The sequence below is a fragment of the Camarhynchus parvulus genome, chromosome 1, assembly GCF_901933205.1.
Source record: "Camarhynchus parvulus chromosome 1, STF_HiC, whole genome shotgun sequence".
Taxonomy (NCBI): Eukaryota; Metazoa; Chordata; class Aves; order Passeriformes; family Thraupidae; genus Camarhynchus; species Camarhynchus parvulus.
In genome coordinates, this window is record NC_044571.1 from 21,786,511 (window position 1) to 21,805,745 (window position 19,235).

General features: G+C 36.9%; 1 protein-coding gene across 1 annotated transcript in view; it reads right to left on the bottom strand.

Moving 5' to 3' along the window:
- STS (steroid sulfatase) overlaps nt 1-19,235 on the bottom strand; it is a 110,732-nt gene that overhangs the window by 76,541 nt on the left and 14,956 nt on the right. The window contains 3 exon segments of the mRNA XM_030949912.1: nt 4,353-4,475; nt 7,779-7,900; nt 9,604-9,756. Of these exon segments, the coding sequence (XP_030805772.1) occupies nt 4,353-4,475; nt 7,779-7,900; nt 9,604-9,749 (391 nt within the window). The 5' untranslated portion in view covers nt 9,750-9,756.

Below are 19,235 nucleotides of genomic sequence, written 5' to 3' on the forward strand. Positions count from 1 at the left end.
TTTCCCCTTTTTCAAACCAAGCCAGCTTTTACACAACTGTAAGAGAGTCCTGATGCAAACAGTCCTTAACATCTCCTTCTGGGTCTCCAGAACAATGTATTCATCCTGCATTTTTTCCTTTGGCTGTGACAAATGCAGGTACTGCAGTACCGAAGAGGGTGAACATGGGTATCAGTTCTGCTTTTTTAAAATTTAGCAAATTAGGTGGATGTTCTTATTTCTCTTCTACTAATAACAGAACTGAGTTATAGGATGAGAATGTCATATGCCTAAGTTTGTCTGTCAGCAAAGGTGCAGAAAAAGCAGAAATCTTGAATCTGAGTGCTTAGTTGAGTCCAATTGTCCTTCTATTTATCTTGATGGTCTTAAGTTAAAAGTAACTTCTGTATATCATCAAAGCAGGTATAAAATATTTTCAGGTCTGCTTATGTGCCAGTGAAATTAAGGCCTCTACACATTTCTCATTCCATCAGAACTTTTCCCTGTCAGATGGCCGCTCACCTGAAGTGGTATTCTGCTGGTGGTATTCTGCACAGAATGGTTCTGGTCACTACTTTTGACATGGTCCAGTAAAAATTATTGTGGTCAGTTAAAAAAAAAAAAAAGTAGCACACACCATTTTTACTGAAATTTCAGAAGTTATAATGGTGCTATAAAGGGCTAGGTAAGGCTGGAACTCTGATTTTCATTCCCAGCACCCAAAGATGCAGATTTTTGAAAAGAAATGCTTCAACTTTTCTCTTATGTTTCAATGAGTCTCTTAATGGAATAATCATAAATCAGATGTGCAACACAGTGAGCATGAAGTAACTGTCATCCAGTTAGATAAGTGATTTAAAGGTAGAGGCTTATAATCATGAACATAAATGCTCTTCTGGCTTTTTTTTTTTGCTATTATATGTTAATCTCAAAGCACCTATAATTCAGTATGAAAATATGAGAAAGAAACTCAAACAAATTAAGTATACCTTCAAGGTCACTTATTATGATATATAGCGGATTTTTTAACTGGATCTCAACTACAATCCAGGATAGAAAAACCTTGCAATAACAAATTAGGGCAGGGAGAAATATAAGTCCTATTTTTATCTAAAGGGCTTCTTTAGCAAGCACAACAAATTGTTCAATGTCAAGACAAACTTAGGCCTCAGAAAAAGATTGTTGAGAAGCAACTTAAGCCAAGCAAAGCAGAGACCAGGTTAGCAGGAAAAACAACAGAAGCCCCCGCTCAAATTATATTGGGAGCTGTGACGGAATGACACAACTGCAATTCTCAAATGGCTGGGGAGGTGGAAGGCTTTGATAGACCCTGCATTACTCTGAAAAAGCAAGTGATGGCTGGGTACACAATACATGTTTTGCTTCACTCCTTGTGACAATAACCCCTGCCTTGAGCTAGTGCTTGAACAGATTACTGTAATGTGCTTTAGATTCTGGGGCCCTTCTGAATCTGAGAGCAATGCAAAATGCTCTCATCTCTTTGCCAAGTGATGCTTCATAGAATGGACACTTCACATAAGCATCATAAGCATTTCAACAGATTCTACCAAGCTTTTCAGTGAAATTTATGCTGTTAATTGTAAATTATGAGTACCGTAATAATTTGAGACCTAGGCTTTTTTCCCTCTCCATCAGCCACAATTAAGACTTCTGCAGAACGAAAGCAATGCAATGAAAGGCAAGTGGAAGTGAGAAGCAAGTCCTATTCAGCCTAGAAATTTCACTTGAAACTCCATTTTTCAAAATGCAGAATCCAAAGGACACTACAGAAATCCATGTTTCCCCTGTATTTTTCCCTCAGATAGCAGAAAAAGGAGAAATACTGTAGTGGTTTTGGTACAAACACTGATTTTTATATAATGATAAATTTGTTTTGGAATGATTTTGTGTTTTTCAGACAAATGGCAAGATACAAGATGTGGAGCAAGATGCAAACAGAAATAATTTATGTTCTTAGGAAATATATTTATTTGAAGTACATAGCAAAATTTATAAAAAGTGTATGTACATATGGTATTAACATGGACAGATTTTAGGCTGTTTTATGAATAACTGTTGTACTAACTCCACTCCACAGACTCAGTCAATCGTGGACACCTTACTACAGTGATGTGCCCAAACATTAAAATACTTCATTCTGAAAGAAATAAGTACCAGTTATCAATTAGTATTTTAGCTTTGGAGATAAGCTACATAGGTGGATTTTAAACTTCTCTGGATGCTGGACAACAGACCGGATAGCAACAGCAAGGAAATTAACCTTTACTGTAATTGAGTATAGCAGTAGTTAAAATACTATCTATCAAATGTAAGGGGAATTTTTGTATTATGAATAGTTATTTCCAACTAAACATCAGCATTTCTTCCCACTGGTGAAATATTACGTATTCTAAGCATCTGTTTTTTTGATAGAACTTCGTTTTGTTGCAGATCTGATTGTGTGCTTTCCTGACAGATCTATTGGTTGTCACCTTCTTTATGTCACAGGGAAAAACAATGAGGTAGAAAAGTGTATACATAAAGTATATTTATAGATAAAATATATTTTGGGACATAGCAAACAAAAGAAAGCATATATTTAGAGGAGAAAGAAAAATTTAAAAAGAAACAAAAATGCACCTAGGGAAGAAAAATACTGTCCTCAGAGAGGAGATTGACCAAAAAATATGGAAATGACATTACAGGCTTGAGGGTCAGAAAGGCTTCAAATTAACCTTATGCCAATCCATCACTGGTGCAGGATTTGACAATTAATTCTTTGGGAACTGCTGAATTAGATTGAACCAAGCAAAGACTCCCTGACCTAGACCAATATGATGCGATAAGAACACCAGCAAAAGCAGAAAATATGCTGGTTGTGAATCAGACTGTCTATCTAGTCTTCAAATCTACATAATTTTTCTTTCTGTCATTTACATATGCTTTATCCCTAATTTTAATGCACTTCTTGATTTTTGGAAACCTTCATTATACTCTAAGGATATGGTAATATTACATTTTATGGTCTCATAGCTATCACTGAGGCCACTTGGAAGAATTGTTCATTAAGCATCATGGAGAGAACTTCTGGAGATCTAAGTGGCAAGCTGTCATGCTGCAGCAAAAGTAGTTAAAAAAAGAACATTAACTGGGTCAACCCCAGCAAATGAGTTGTATTACTGTGCTTGCTACAAACAGAAAAAACTCAGTCTTTAACTGAATACGGAGAAATAGAAATCAAGTCCACAAGGAACATGACAAATTATGAACGGCTTTTTTCTTCAAACTATGAATTATTTGAACTGTGGTTCAAATACACCTACATTAAATACATTTCTGTTAAGAATTTCTGGTTTTCTACTTTCATTCTTTCAGGACATCATGGTATTTGATGTTTTATAAGACTGAGGTATAGCTAAGTAGGATTTTTAGTTAGAACGCTGACACTGGTTTATGTACATAATACAGACATTTTTTGAACACTGGCATGAATTGTTAGCCTTGCTAAAAACACCCTGGGTTTTTAAACAGAAATTACTCTCAAAATTGCAAGTTTCTGTTTCATTTAAAAAAGAAATTGCATGCATCCTTCATCTAAATCAATTTAGTAATATTCCAGTATGATGTTCTCTGCACAACTATTCCCTAGCAATTCCATAAAAACACATTCTGTAATACAAGTTGAACTTCTCAAGAATCTTCTAAAATATAAGCAGTGTGGAATAAGTCAGAGGCCAAATTAAGAAAAAAAAATCAGAAATATTTAATGTTATATTTTTATGACATTAATTCCAATTATATTTAATATTAACCTAGTATGATTCCTTTTGCCTATCACTGGATATTTATGCTGCTATCAGTTTTCTGAACTATCTTTATAATGAGAGAGAAATACCTTTTTATATGAAATATCTACCAAATAATATGAAAAATTTCCTAGAAATGTCCATTTTTGTCTGATGACTTTTGTCTGATGGTAACCCAGGTACACCGTTATTTACTTTATGGGAATTTGAATACTGGTGCAAAACAAGCACAGTGCTGACTTGTATCCCTGTGATCAATCCCTCATTTTCTCTCAGATGTAATCAAAGTCCTATTTATAGTGAAAACTGTTCAAGAGCTTGAATAATTTTCAGTTTGTTCATCATGTTTCTTCAGTACTGTGCAAATAACTACACAAGTGAATTAGACATACTTACCTGACTACTGTTTCACATAGGCATGGGAATGTGCTCAGCTTTGTTCCAGAAAAATAAATTCATTATGCTGTGGGGAGAAAAGCTTAATGCAGGCCCTTAAAAGCCTGTAGAGGAAGTTAATGTTCTTTTCATTGAAATGAAAGAAAACATTGCGCATGTCTGCAATTTTACCTATTAGAGCTGTTGCATAACCTGTCTGCTTCAGGAGTTTGGAAAAAGTTATTTCTTCAGAAGGAAGTCCCCCAGAAGAGGCAGAAAATAAGAAGACACCAACTCGTGAGAAGGCAGCCATTCCTAAATACAATAAAAATGAATGAGATCAGGATAGCACAAAGAAAGAATTTCCATTCATTAGTTCTGCATGCACTTTTTTGCCTTAGGTGGTATCACTCAAATGACATACTGCAATCAGACACTAAGTGTTGCAAGTGGAAGATGCAATCATCCATATAGACGAGTGAGGTCTTTCCTCTATTGACACCAAAAACAGACGTGGAGAAAAAAATTCTGCACTTATAACCATGGAGCCAGCCATCACATGAACAGCTGCAGTCCCTTCTGTAGATTTTCTAAGGTATAACAAAATTTTAAGAAGTTGAGCTTGCATAATTAATTTTTCCTCTACACAGGCAGGGAAGGAAGATGAGGACTAAGTGAGATCATTCCCAAGTTCTACTTTGAGAATTTCCCCTGTCCTCATATGTGGTTTTCTACAAGCCTTTAAGGTTTTTTGAGAGGAGTCATATTGAAATAGGGCAGTCTTACTTCTGGGCATGTAAATATCATGAGGTCAGAAAGAGCAAGAGGGAATCTGATTCTGTAAATAGAGTGGTTTGAGCTGTCAGCATTGATGGGGTGCTCCAGTGCCACGAAGACACATCAACCAATGCACACTGAAGGAGTGCACTAAAGGAGCATCAGGTACCGGCTAACAAGACAACACCTAAATAAGGGACAGTAATTTCTGTATGCTAAGAGTCTGAGAAACACAAATGAGCTTACAAAGTGCACTCAGGATGAGGAACTTGAGAGCTCAGGTTCATGAAAATTAGATTACTAGGATTCCAGATGAGAGCTGGCACCGAAAATAGACAGTAAGAACAGAGAATATCTATGCAAATCTGTGCAGATGTATCTTCAGGAAGTCTAAATTATGCAACTGTGCCCAAGTTACATGACTGATATAGACAACCAGAATCCTCCCTCAGGTATCCCTTGTGGTTACATGAGAAAATGACTCGTTAGACTGGTTTATTAAAGAGAGCTCAACCTACCCTTCAAATGCTGACTTCAGTTTTTTACCCCAGATAGTTTTGCTGATCAATGCTTCAGATAGCTTCAGCCATATATTTATCTATATTTTACTTATTTATATTTTTTTATATATTTCACGCTCTTGTAACTGAAATCAGTGTAATTTTGTTAAGTTATCAGAATGAAAGTACAGAAGCATGATTTCTATTTATTTTCATCATTACCTTTCTCTGAGCTTGTGTCTCATCCAATACAGCATTTTGGAATCTTTTTCTTTAGCTCTATTAGCAGGAGATTTATATTTCTACCATTTTTTCCACATCATGACTCTAGTGTCTTCTATAATAAGTGTTTACTAGTTCTTCACTGATATTCGGAAGCAGTCCATATTTAGAAATTTTTTAACTTAAGTAAGACAAAGTTCAATTTTTGTACCTACATGGAAATGATAAAGTATGCCTGAGAGCTGATCAGTGAAGAAAAAAATTAGTTCAAGTCTTAATTTTTCAGAAATAAGAACAAGCAACATAATGGAAAGTGACCTGTGACTTTACCTACAGTAAATATTAATAGCAATATATCTGTAACAGGTATATAAAATTTTCCTTTGCAGATGAATTTAATGGAAAATTTAGCAAGTTATATTAGCTGGCACTTTTGCAGAAGCTTGTTACTTGATTTGAGTGAGCACGAACCTATCAAGTAGGCTCCAGAGTCTTGCTATGCTTTCATTCCCAGAAGCAAGGACAGGATGTTTTATCACTAATGAACAAGTGATCTGATTAATGTATAATGATCCTTGCTAAAAATGATGTTAAGGGAATGTTAAAGTTGCATGGCTAAGCACTGAGAGGCTCAGTCCCAGCACACTAAAATAAACAGACTAGATCTTCATAGACTCAAATAGGCTTTGGATCAGGTACTTTGAAAGTAAGAAAAATTAAATCCATGTATTCACAGGATACTTAATGCTGTGTATGGGTAGATATGGAACAAAAATAACACTTCAAATAGATGAGATATTTTTTACTCTCTTCTTCCCAGTTTTCAGGGCAACTTGAGTACTTTAATGAACTGTCCTGCCCCTGCCTCCCCCCTACAAGAAAAAAGAAAACCAAACCAGAAACCCAACAATTTGCCTTGATGCCTTGTGAAGGCTGACCTAGAACAGAGACTAGACAGAGTGAAAGAGTAAAGTAGGTATTTATTAAGAGGCCTCAAATAGATCCACCTTGGGCAGCACAACCCAAAATGGCCACAAAATGGGTAACAGGTCACGGGGTCTGACATTTTTATAAGTTTTGGTCCATTAGCATATTGGAGCTAATTGTCCAATTACATCTTTAGCTCATGAAGTCCCATCCTTCTTGTTTTTTCTCTTTTTTTCTCTCTTTGGTCCACTGTTGTTTATGCTCTTGGGCCTGAGATCTGGATTGGCTATCCTTGGGTCCCCAGCTAGAGAAGGAATTGTTTTGTCTACCTATTCTGTGGAGAGAGCTTACTATCCCCTAATATGAAGCCTAGACTTACATGCTAAAGCAGAATAGAATCTGAAAAATATAAAAGCTAAAACCTGAGGCATCAGTCTAAACAAAAAGGTTTGACTGAGCAAAAAGTATTTACACTGGGTTCTTCCGCTGAGTCTTTCTAGATGCATCTCTGTGGTGTTCAATACTTGGGCTGCCCACCAACACAGTGGGAGCAGCCTGAAAGCAACTGTGGAGGCAGGCAAAGAGCCTGGGGTCATTGCATAGTGGAGGAACTTCACAGGATCGCAGAGAATCACAAGAGATGCTTAGTTGGAAGGGACCTACAGGGAATTCAATACCTAGCCCTTCACAGAACATCCCCAGGAGTCACACTATGTGCCCCAGAGTAGTATCGTCCAAACACTTCTTGAACTCTGTCAGTTTAGTGCACACAGCACTTGAGGTGAGGCCACCCTAGCACAGAGCAGCTCACTTGCCTTCAACAATCCCCTCCCTTGCCTGGCTGGTGATGTTGTGCCTGATGCAGTCCAGGACATTGGATTAAATGTTGGCATTAAATAACCACAGTCAGATTGCTTTGTTGCTATTTAAACAACAAAAAAATTTTACTCACTAAATAAACTTTATCTTTGGGTCAACTCTTCTGAAATGTGAAAATTCCCCATATATATGAAATAGTTCTAATGTAGACCAACTCTGCTGAGCTTGATCAGTCACTGAAAGGACTGATCATTTACCATTACTTAATCTCATAATAATAAACAAATCAAGGAAGGCGAGACAAAATACCTGCATACATTTTACTGTAAATAAAATAAAATGTTTATATATAAATAAAGTAATGGGATTTTACCTGATCTTATAGGATATCTCCCAGTCAGGAAAGCTGCCCTGCTTGGAGTACAAAGTGGGGCTGCTGCTATATGCTGAGTAAGTGTCACTCCTTCCTTTGCTAGCCTGTCAATATTAGGGGTTCTGGAAAAACACAAGCAGGTGAAAAAAACCCACAAAGACGGTTATTTTGATACAGGCATGGTAAGAACAAGGCATCTGAGGCAAGAACTATCAAGAAAATCCAGTTAAAATTTACTGTATGTAAATTATCAAATGCATGGTGGGGTTGCAATTCCGAATACTATCATGTCAAATATTTTTACATGAGGCGTCTGAACAGAGACACTGTAACATAGCAGCAAAAATATTTTCCTCCACTTTCTTCTATTCTTCATGGCCAGTATTAAACGGCAATATCTGGACATATAGTATTGCAACCCTTTTTAATGTGTTCCTTGACCAGAACTGTAATTTTTACAACATTTTTGCTTCAGTAATGAGGGTAAGAGGGACTAGAGAAAGGTTGTGCTTCCTTGCTCCATACTTGGTGCCTCTTCAGTCTCTCTCCAGCACAAGCTTTTTGGGGTAGGGATAATGTCGTGTGGTGCTATAAGCTATTAGAAGAGATTCAAATGATTATGACTCTGTGTTATGCTCTATATTAACAATATCTACATGTCTGACATGATTATGTCTGCTATATTAGACCCAGGGGCACAACCTAGCTTCCATATCTGTATGGGAAACTTGTCTGTGACCTGGCTTATCATGCAGATTAAAACTGGGTCCTGCAGGAAGAAATCCTGTGTCCTTGGTTCTACAGAAAAAAATTACTGATGCAGACTGGCCAGCAGCTGCAGCATGCTCTAATAGCTCTCTGACCCTGGAGATTAATGACCGTGACCCCAAGGCACACTAGTGCTCTCATCATCTAAGTCTGAATAGTCAGAAACATTAATTTTCCAATGGAATTATTTTCTATCTGTAAAGTCACCTACTGATAACAATCACTAAGATGAAAATTCATCATATTCCAAAAATCTAATTCCAAATTCTCTCAGCAGAGAATATAGATCTTGAGGTTGTTCTGGTGTCTGTGAGGGGAGTGATCCAAGCATCAATGTTCTATATTTTTCCTTGTTTAAAACTAGAAGCTGTAACTTGATTTGTTGTTTTTTTTTTTTCCTGAGTTATGAGAAGATTTTACTTCTAACTAACATGAGCAGGAAAAAGAGCATTTAACATTTGACAGACAGTGCTTTTAGTCTGAATGTTTTATTTAACTTCGCACCACTGAAACACAATGTCTAGATATCACTTGCTCTGTTTACACAACCATCACATCTAAGCTGGTAGCAAGAAACATCCCAGGGCACACTGATTTATTATTCAAGTATAGTAACATTTGCTTTAATTAATACATTGACTACTGTATGAAGATAAAATTAAGGGCAAATATCAGCCCTTTATTTCCAGTTAGTTAACAACAAGCTTGTCCCAAATAATGAGTGTTTCAAAATACTTTTAATTCATAGTACTTGTGTCATGTATATTCTAGAAGAAAATTGTTGATTATAGTTCAGGTCTCTAGAGTTACCCTCATTTGGTTGGTTGCTCAATCCTCTGTTTATAATGCAACTTTTCAGCAGGATAAATGCATTAGCTAAGTCTTTGGTCAAAAAAAGAAAATAAGGATTGAATATTTAAATCCCTGGAAAAGTTATTAACTTTAGTTACTCATAAAAAAACCTAAATCAAACCTCTGAATGTTCTGACATTTTTAATTTTAAAAATCCATTGAAAACTAAATATAAAGCTATGACTTCACCAAATTATCATCCTACCTTAAGGTTTTGTTCCCGTAACATCCCAGGTCTCCAATGCCAAGATCATCAGCCATCAGTAAAATTATATTGGGCTTTGAAAGACTATGTGTTTTGATGCTGTTTATGGCACACTGGCAAATTATTAGAAGTAAAAGGAGCCCCATCTTCTTCCTGGTGTGTAAGAACAGGTGGAAAATATAATAAATAGATTGTTAATCTAATTTATTCTTATCATTACACTTTGCATAGTAAAAGAGAAAAAGAAAGATTGAATGTTTTTAGATGGTGCTTTTTCTCTTGGAAGTTTTTTAAAGCATTTTTTCTCTCACACTGCTTAAAAATAAAAATGCATATTTTAGTATATGGGTAATTTTTCCTTCCACTCCTCTACACAGATGAAGCCTTTAAACAAAGACAAATAAAGAACTAGGTACAACCTCAGTGGCAATTTTGCATATACACATGCACTACTATAAAGCAATAAATCATAAGAGCTAACAAAGCTTGGGGATTTTTTTATTGTTTGTGTGTATGTTTGCTTTTTTTTTTTTGTTTTGCTTTTTTTTGGTTTTTTTTTGGTTGGTTCGTTTTTCTTCCCACCTACAAATGTTATTTGAATAACACAGAATCTGAAATAATTTAGGACCTAAACCTCCAAGGTTCACTGCAAAAAAAAAGTTAATCAATTCCACTAATGAAGTAAATTACTGAATTTCTCTTCAACAATGGGGAAGAAAATCCCAGCTGAAGTTCCTGGCAAGTTATAAATGTTATGGAAAACAGAGTGAAGAGATGCACTATGAAATTATTGAAAGGAAAGTTTAAGAAAAGGCTCTTAACAAACATTTCAAATACCAGGATCTATAGTAAAATCAATTAAAAATATTTTATATCATATCACAATGTTCTATAAACAATTCCCATGCCATATCCAACCTAAAACAGGAAGAAGGACGTATTGTACACAACACAATACACCATTATACGCTTTTATAGTAAAAGCAGAGCATTTGCACATATGCATGATATGAATGCTGTTTTACCTTAATCAGAACTTGTTGAATCTCTGTGTTAAACTGCACTGACCATGTCCTGGCTGAAACTGACTTCAGGCTGTAATGGACTGTGCCAGGCACACACATCAAAAAGAACAGAGACTCTTTTCTGTCTCTTACTAAGATTCCCAACTTTTCTTGATGCAGGCAGCCTTTCTAAAATGCAGGCGAGGCATGAGTCACACCTGCACTCTGCATTATTCTCGGACAAGAAGTGGAAGAAACCAGAACTAAGGTAGAAATTTATAAGTGAAAGAGTAGAAAAAGGAAAGACAATAATTTCCAGAGAGAATGCGGATAGCTGGACAAGAAAGAAAAATCTTATAAATCAATGAATTACGGTAGATAATGTAACTGGAGAGAAGATAAAGAAGTCAAAACTGAAAGACCTGATACAAAGAGACTAGACATTAAGGGAGACAGATTCACATAGAAATGAGATGGGTAAAATTATTTGTAGAGGAGACAAAATAGGCAGAACTAGAAGAGTTTACTCTGACATTAATAGCAAGAATTTGAGTTGATAACCAGCTGGAATGAGAACTGCAGGCAGAAATGAGGAGAAATGGCACAGTAATAAAGAAACTGGAAGGGATGACAGTGAACAGGAAAACAAAACTGAGGAACAGAGGTGAGAGAGAACAGGCAATGTCTGGGAGGAAAGAGATGAGGAGTTTCGATTGTGGTCAATGAAGAGAACTGATTGGAAAGAATCTGGGAAGATTTGGGACTAACATAAGTGAGAAGAGATCAAAATAGTAGGGATCAACCAAAACAGACTGGGACTTCTGATTCCCAAATTCATTATTGCTGTTCTGTCAGGAAGTATAGGTACAAAGAGGAGTTTAACTCGTTTAGAATATTAACTATGTTTTACTGCTTAAGGTACATTTTATAAACACTTTGGTGATCTTAGCTCTGGCTTAGACTTCAGCCATGGAGCCTCTAAAGATCCCAGCCTTATCACTGCAGTATATTGTTCTCTTGTTTATCTCATGGAAAGCAATCTACTTCATTTCAGACATGGAAAATAAGTACACAAGCTCTAAGTTTAAGAGAGTAAATGCATTTCTGCATAGGATACATCTACTTCATCCTTCATCAAACACTATACTAACGAAGCTGTGTAGCCCCTACTGTGGTGCAGACTTGCCTTTCTTCCCTGAAAGGATAAACAAAAGTGATTTGCTTCTCATCCATTCCAACAGAACAACTAACTCCCAAGTTGACCCAAGAGAACAGAAACAAACTGCAGCCAGATCTTATGTTCCTACTCTTATGTTCAGACTACAAAGGTCTCAAAGGACAATGGCAATGGGCATGTTGAAAAAGGCAGCATTATATGTTGATGACATTATGTAGAGTTGCATGGATGCTTGCAAGACCCACAGAAGATAGCCTCATTTAATACCTCCATTTGTCATTTTGTAAATCAGCCAAAAGGTTATTGAATGTTGTCTCTGATACATTACTGCTGGATACTTTTCTACACTGAAGGAATATCTGTAGATACTCACACATTAAGCTATTTGCCTTCACCTGATATCATGTCCCTGAAGCGAAATCAACAAGGAAACAGGGAAAAAATAATCCAAACAACTATGATTTCTCTGGTGTACTCCTTCTGCAGATTTTCATGTCTTGAAAGGATGTGCATAGAAAGCAAGAAGAATCAGATGGATGAAATTGAGTGGAACAGACAACAGCAAAGAAATTCAAAGGAGCTAAAAGGGAAGGACGTGAGAAGAATGAAGCTCTGAGAATGCTGAGGGCTCTCTGTATTACACCAGGGTTTCTCCTGGTGAAAACACAGGCATGTGTAGACCTAACAGAAAAATGATAACATAAAATCAGATGAAGCTTCCAGCTAACTAATGTTTCCTTTCTGTCCAGAGCCAATTCAAATGCTTAGGAAAAGATTTATAAAAATCCTGGCAAAAAATTCTTTTACTAGCACAGCCTTTTAGTTTTTGGCAGTCAGCATTAAAGGCATTTTGGAGAGGAGAACATTGTAATGAATATCTCTCCATGGATCTTTTAACCTTCATGGATTTGTTACTGTTTATTTTTAATTGACTAACTTGTGGTTTGGTTTCTTACATTGAAACAATTTGATTTTAGTTTTTTTACTTCCATAACACTCTTTAGATGTTCCTTCAGTAGGCATCAGCTTTGAAGGCTTGTGTTTCACATTCATCTGGCAACTTTTTTCCTTCTTTTTTGCATGTGGGGCACGTAAGTGCAAGTTTTAACCTCTGCTTCACTTTCCCCATGATATAATAGAACTAAAAGTATCTTCTTTCTTTCTAAGGTGGCTGATAAATTGAATAGATTCAAGAGGTGCTTAATCTCCTACATCAATAGCCACATAAGAATTTGTATTTCACATATCCTATTCCAACCTACAATACTAAAATCACTGTATAGGAACCTATAGACATGAACACATATACACACAGATGTGTCCTTACGCACATATGCACATATACATGTGTATGTGGGGGCATATACACATCCTACCTTTTCTACATATCTCTAAATTGTATTTTTGAGATTCTAATACAGATTTTCTATTAGCATTAAAAAAACCCAAAGTACAAATATGCAAGAATAAATGAACAAAAGAAAGCCCCAAACAGATCCACAATCCAATATTTCACCGAACACTTATTTTAATTTTTTATTTTCTTCATTAAAAAATGCTGGTTAAAGAGGTTTGGGGTTTTGGGGGGGGTTTGGGGCTTTTTGTTTGTTTGTTTGGGTTTTTTGTTTGGTTGGTTTTAGGGTTTGTTTTTTTTTTTTTTCCATCAGAATAACTGACTCAAGATATGGCTGTCATAGAATTATAGAATAACCTAAGTTGGGAACCTACAAGGATCATCAAAGTCCAAATTCTGGCCCCACACACGACATCCCCAAGAGTCACACCATATGCCCATGAGTATTATCCAAACACTTCCTGAACTCTGTCAGGCTTGATGCTGTGACCACTTCCTCGAGGAGCCTGTTCCAGTGTCCAACCACCCTCTTTGTGAAGAACCTTTCTCTAATATGCAATATAAACCTTCCCTGGCACAGCTTCAGGCCATTCTCTCAAGTCTTGTCACTGATCACCAGAGAGATCAGTGCCTGCTCCTCCTCTTACCCTCACGAGGAAGTTCAAACTGCAATGAGGTTTGCCCTCAGTCTCCCATCTCCAGGATGAACAAACCAAATTATCTCAGTTGCCCCTCATACAGCTTCTCCTCAAAGCCCCTTCACCATCTTTGTTGCCCTCCTCTGGATTCTCTCTAATAGTTTAATGTGTTCCTTATATTGCAGCACCCAAAACTGCCCCCAGCACTCGAGGTGAGGCTGCCCCAGTGCAGAGCAGAGCAGGACAATCCCCTCCTTTGCCCAGCTGGCCATGCTGTGCCTGATGCCCCCAGGACAGGGTTGGCTCTCCTGGATGCCACGGCACTGCTGGCTCATGTTCAACTTGTCATCAACCAGGACATCCAGGTCCCTTTCCTGGCACTGCTTTCCAGCCTCTCCTTCCCCATTCTGTCTATACATCCAAGACTGCACCATCCCAGATGCAGAATCTGGCACCTGCCCTTATTGAACTTCATATGATTGGTGAATGCCCCGTCCTCTCATTTGTTGAGGTCTCTGCAGGGTTTCTCTGCCTTCAAAGAAGTGAACAGCTCCTCCCAGTTTAGCATCATTGGCAAGCCTAGTTAGTCTATTTTCCAGTCCTGCATGGTTTATGAAGATGCTGCAGAGTACTGGGCCTACAATGGAGCCCTGTGGAACCCCACTAGTGACAGGTCACCAGTCACCCGAAGATGCTGCAGAGTACTGGGCCTACAACGGAGCCCTGTGGAACCCCACTAGTGACAGGTCACCAGTCACTCCATTCCCTGAAACCCCTTGCACCTGACCCATGAGCCAGCTGCTCACCTGTCACATGATGTGTTTATCCAGCTGTGTGCTGGATAATCATCTGACTACTACAGACACATGCATTTTTACAGGAACAATTAAATTAAAGTCTTTGAAACATCTCTTCCCAACTGAATCACCTCAGCATTTTTATTAACTTTGATTAAGCAATTTATCTGCAAACTACTCTGTTAATGTAACAGAACCCTTTGAGAAAATGCTTAATATACTTTATCCTTGAAGGTACGGTATTTTCTGATGAAATAAGCAACACTTAAAGATATTGACCTCATTAAAAACTGCTGTGTTATCCTTAAGCAGTATGCAAAAAAAGAAAAAAAAATTACCTTGCTTAACTGAATGCTCCAACTCCAAAAATTTCTATAAAGTCATAAAAAAATCACAATGTAAACAATCTAGAGAAAGCCCTGCCCTCTATAAGATTCTGCAGAGAAAATTCTTCAGCTTAGTGAGAAACAAAAAAAAAAAAAAAAAAGCGTTTAAATTTTAAGAAATGGCAAAGTTATATTATGTATAATTATTTTATGGTATCAGTTTAAGATTTGCTAAATTCAATTAATTCTCTTACAAGTCGGTAATATCTGTTGAATCTTTGATGGAATATAACTTTTTCTGAAACTTTTCATTATATTTCAGTATGCATCTTAACTATATACATATATGAAAATCTGTATTTAATTGACTCAAAGTTTTCTCATTGCAAGAAAGAAATTTAACTTTATAAGCTGGGAAAAACATTAAAACAAATAATCATGTTTCTTAAGTGCAAATAGTTATTGAATCTGAATTAAACAGAGATGAACCCACAGAGCCCCTACCAGATCTAAGTTTAGTTTAGGTATCTTTTTAAAATGGTCTCTCAAAAATTTTCTACTTTTGTCTCAACTAAATTACAGAACTTAAAAGCAGCATTAGTAAATTATAAACATTCTTTCTGGTAGCAAATTATAGCCTCAATGGAGTAAAATATAATTTTTCATGATATAATGTCATTATTTTATTTGTAATAAAAATCCTATATAATTAGGTGCACATATTAGAGCACATACATTTTTACCCTTCTACTGTTTCACAAAATTCTCCATCAGCCAGATGCTCATTAAAAAGTTGATTTTGGTTATGGGCTCTGGTCAGCAACATAAGAAAATCCTCGAGATAAAACAGGTAGTAATCTTGTTTGCCAGTTATGCACCATCCTCAGAATGAAAAATCTTTTAAAACAAAAAAAAAGCCAATCATGAGTAACTAATTACTAGTGACTATGTCATGTCACTCACTGGAGACTAGATATAAGTATCTAAACCAATTAAAAGAAATTTTTCTTACATACTTTGAGGGCTTAGCTAAACTCAGCCATTATATTTAGCTTGCTTTACAGTTTTGAAAGATGTTGAGTCAGGGTTTTTTTAATATACACAGATGTTGAGTGAAATGACTATTTTTGACAACGCCTTTTTCAAGAGTGTCAAATGGACATGCAGAAGAACTTACGTGCCTCAAATTTTGCACTTTAGAGTTTTGCAAGCAGATTCGGACTGCAAAGCTCTGCAAGACTGTGACTCTTACACATCAAATTAACAGTCTGGTTACATCCATTTAAACTGGACAACACAGAAACCACAGCTTCATCTCACTGACTGGTTACAAACTCTTCACCTTTGCCTAACTGCAGCCAAACTAGTCTCGTTTGAGTTTCCATTCATATTAATTGAAATGTTTAAAAAAATTCAAATAGAATTTCTAATTACAGGTAGTATTTGATTAAAACACTCAACTTCACCAACACACACCTTCATAGGTACATGCAGAGGTTGGAATCTGTGATCTGAAGGTTGAAATTTAAGTCCTGCTGTAAGTCACTGAAGGGACAGTAGCACAACCAACCACTTAGCACTGAATTTTATTTTCCTTTAATCTGAAAGCAGATTCTAAACCCTTTTCACTGAAATGGTAGCCTTTGAATGTCTATCAGAGGAAAATGTGAAACCAAACAGAAAAAAAAACCCGAAAAACAACAACAACCCAAACAACCCCAACTAAACCCACCTCTCTCCCCTGAATTACTTAATGAAATCCTCTGGAATCTGTCACGATCAAAGCTTTGGATTTCATAACACCATACTCCTCTACCTACAATCACTTTACTAGACTGAGCGATTTACCAGAGAAAATTGCAGGGAAATGGCCAGTTAATTTTCTTTGCTACATAAGGTTAGCAAGTAGCACATCAACAAAATTACCCAATGTGCTACGCTATTTCCAAAATAATGCTTCATTTAAAGAAAAAAGGCATTCAAATTAGTTTGTCCACAAGGAGTTATTATTTTTATACAAGTTCTATTGTTATTTATACTTTCATTTTGGTAACACTTAAGGACTCTCAATATTGCTGATTGAACCAGATAGAAAAATTAAGACAAAGCTAAATTCAACCAATAGTGATTTTGCCCATGTAGAATTTAAGCACCTATATGGCCCACAGCAAATAGACACTCATGGTACAAATCATGAGTGAAAATCCATGTGAATTTATTAATCTTCAAGTAAGGCATTTAGTCTGAGCTAATTACCTAAACTTTCTTTTTAATCAGCAGGAAGATACAGGCACCTTAAGTTTTTTCTTAAGACTGGTATAAAGAAATTTTGGAAGGAATGCTCATGACCTCTTTCCACAGACTAGAAAGCCTTAAAACCTAGTTTAGACTAGACTTATACAAAAGTAATAGTTACATGAAATAAATTCCACCCCGTTGGTTGTCTGTATGCTCTCAGCATGAAATATGGAAAAAATCCCATTTTGTAATAAACAAACATGAAGATTTCAATTAGCACGATGTACTCTCCCAACCTTACTGGTGTAACGATTTCTTATTCTGTGAGCAGTAATTCCTACTAGAAATCTAAGAACTGGGGACAATTCCTCAGGAGTATCAGTAGCAAAATTTTCCTCCAAGGGATTCATGTAAGTATTTTTCCTTTCCAGACTGTATAGCAATATGATGAATATTCGACCTTAAATATTTTATTCTTTCATTACTCTAAAACAAAAGAGACAAGAGAGATCAATCCAACAGCAATGATTATTTTATAGGAATACTGGTAATTCTCTAATTGAAGTCAGGTACAGCCAACACATCTTTAGGTTGCAGTCACAAATCGGATTGGAAAAATAAACTTTATTTTGACATAGTTCTAAAAGAACAGAATGTTTTCAAACAGGATATCAAGATATCAAGAAGCTCTTGTCAGAGGTGACCAGACAACAGACTGTGAGCTCAGCCCATCAACTCTCTGCCCACTCTCCTACAGGTGATGCTCACAAGGCAACCAAAACAGCCTGGTGATCACTAGATCCTGTTACTTTCCCTCATGAGGTCCTTGTCACAGAAGAAAAACACTTCAGTTCCTGATACATGGTAAGAAAAAGTCTGTTGCTGTCCATGGGTACTGTTCAGCAAGTCACATGGACAGTGAAGATTATGGTCATTACACCACTCATGTACAAGTATTTCTCATGTTCTCCTGACACCCATCACACCATGGGAAATTCATTCATTCACTCCAATCATGAAACAGTGATGCAAATGTTTGTCCTGTCACATGAGAAGTAGAAGAAGAGGTAGGTTGCTTTTGACAGTGGAGGGGCACTCCAGGGGATGCCTCTGAGGACAGACCAGGAGCTGCTCTGTGCTGAACATAATCAGTTCTGGCCAGCTCTGCAACGGACCCACTGCTGATCACAAGTGAGTCCTTAGGGAAACATATTTAAGAAAGAGCAAAAATACTGGAGAGGGGAGGAACAGAGAGAGAAGGCTATGAGGAGCAATGAGAGAGGAAGAAGGAGAAGAAAGAACAAAAAGGCCAGAGCAGTAGGAAGTGTCTCACACTGGATCAGGAATGCGCCCAAAGGCACTGTGGTCTGTAGAGCAACAACAAGTAGCATAAGGAAACTGCCAAGCACTGACTACAGCCTGGTGTGCCACCCAGTGCTTCCCTGAAGGGACTGTGCACAACCTGCAGCAGTAACACAGGAGGACATGTCTGGAGTGAAGGTGTGGACACTAGGGAAGTGAAAGAGAGGAATCTAAAGCTGAACCTGGGAGAGTGGGAAGAAAAATGTTTTTCCTGTAAAATTAAATGTTTGTCCTTTTTTTGTTTTGTTTTGTTTCCCAATACTCCAACTAATTAAATATTTATGCTACCTATCAATAAATTAACTTATATTCCCCAAGTGGTTTTGCCTATTACAGGGATTTTCCTGTCATTTCACCACCAGTTTTTTCACTTGCATCCCTACTAATTTTTCCCCATATCCCTGGGGAAGGAAGGCAGGGAGTGAGCAGCTGTGTGAGTTCTTGGCTGCTAGCCAGGGCCAACACACCATATTTAAAATGAAAAGGAATAAATGGATCCAATGGCAAATTACTTTCATTGATTACCAGGAGCCAAAAATTTCTTTACTGTTACTGAATCCATCTAGATCTAAAAGTGAACTTTTTACCAAGGAGCGAAATGGCAACGCTTGTTAAGCAAAAAAAATTCGCTTGAGACCAACTGACTTATGATGTTGCTGCTATAAGCAGGAGGCTTACAGGACATAAACAAATATCTTCTCCCTCCTCGTAATTTGCATGGGTAAGTGACATTAAA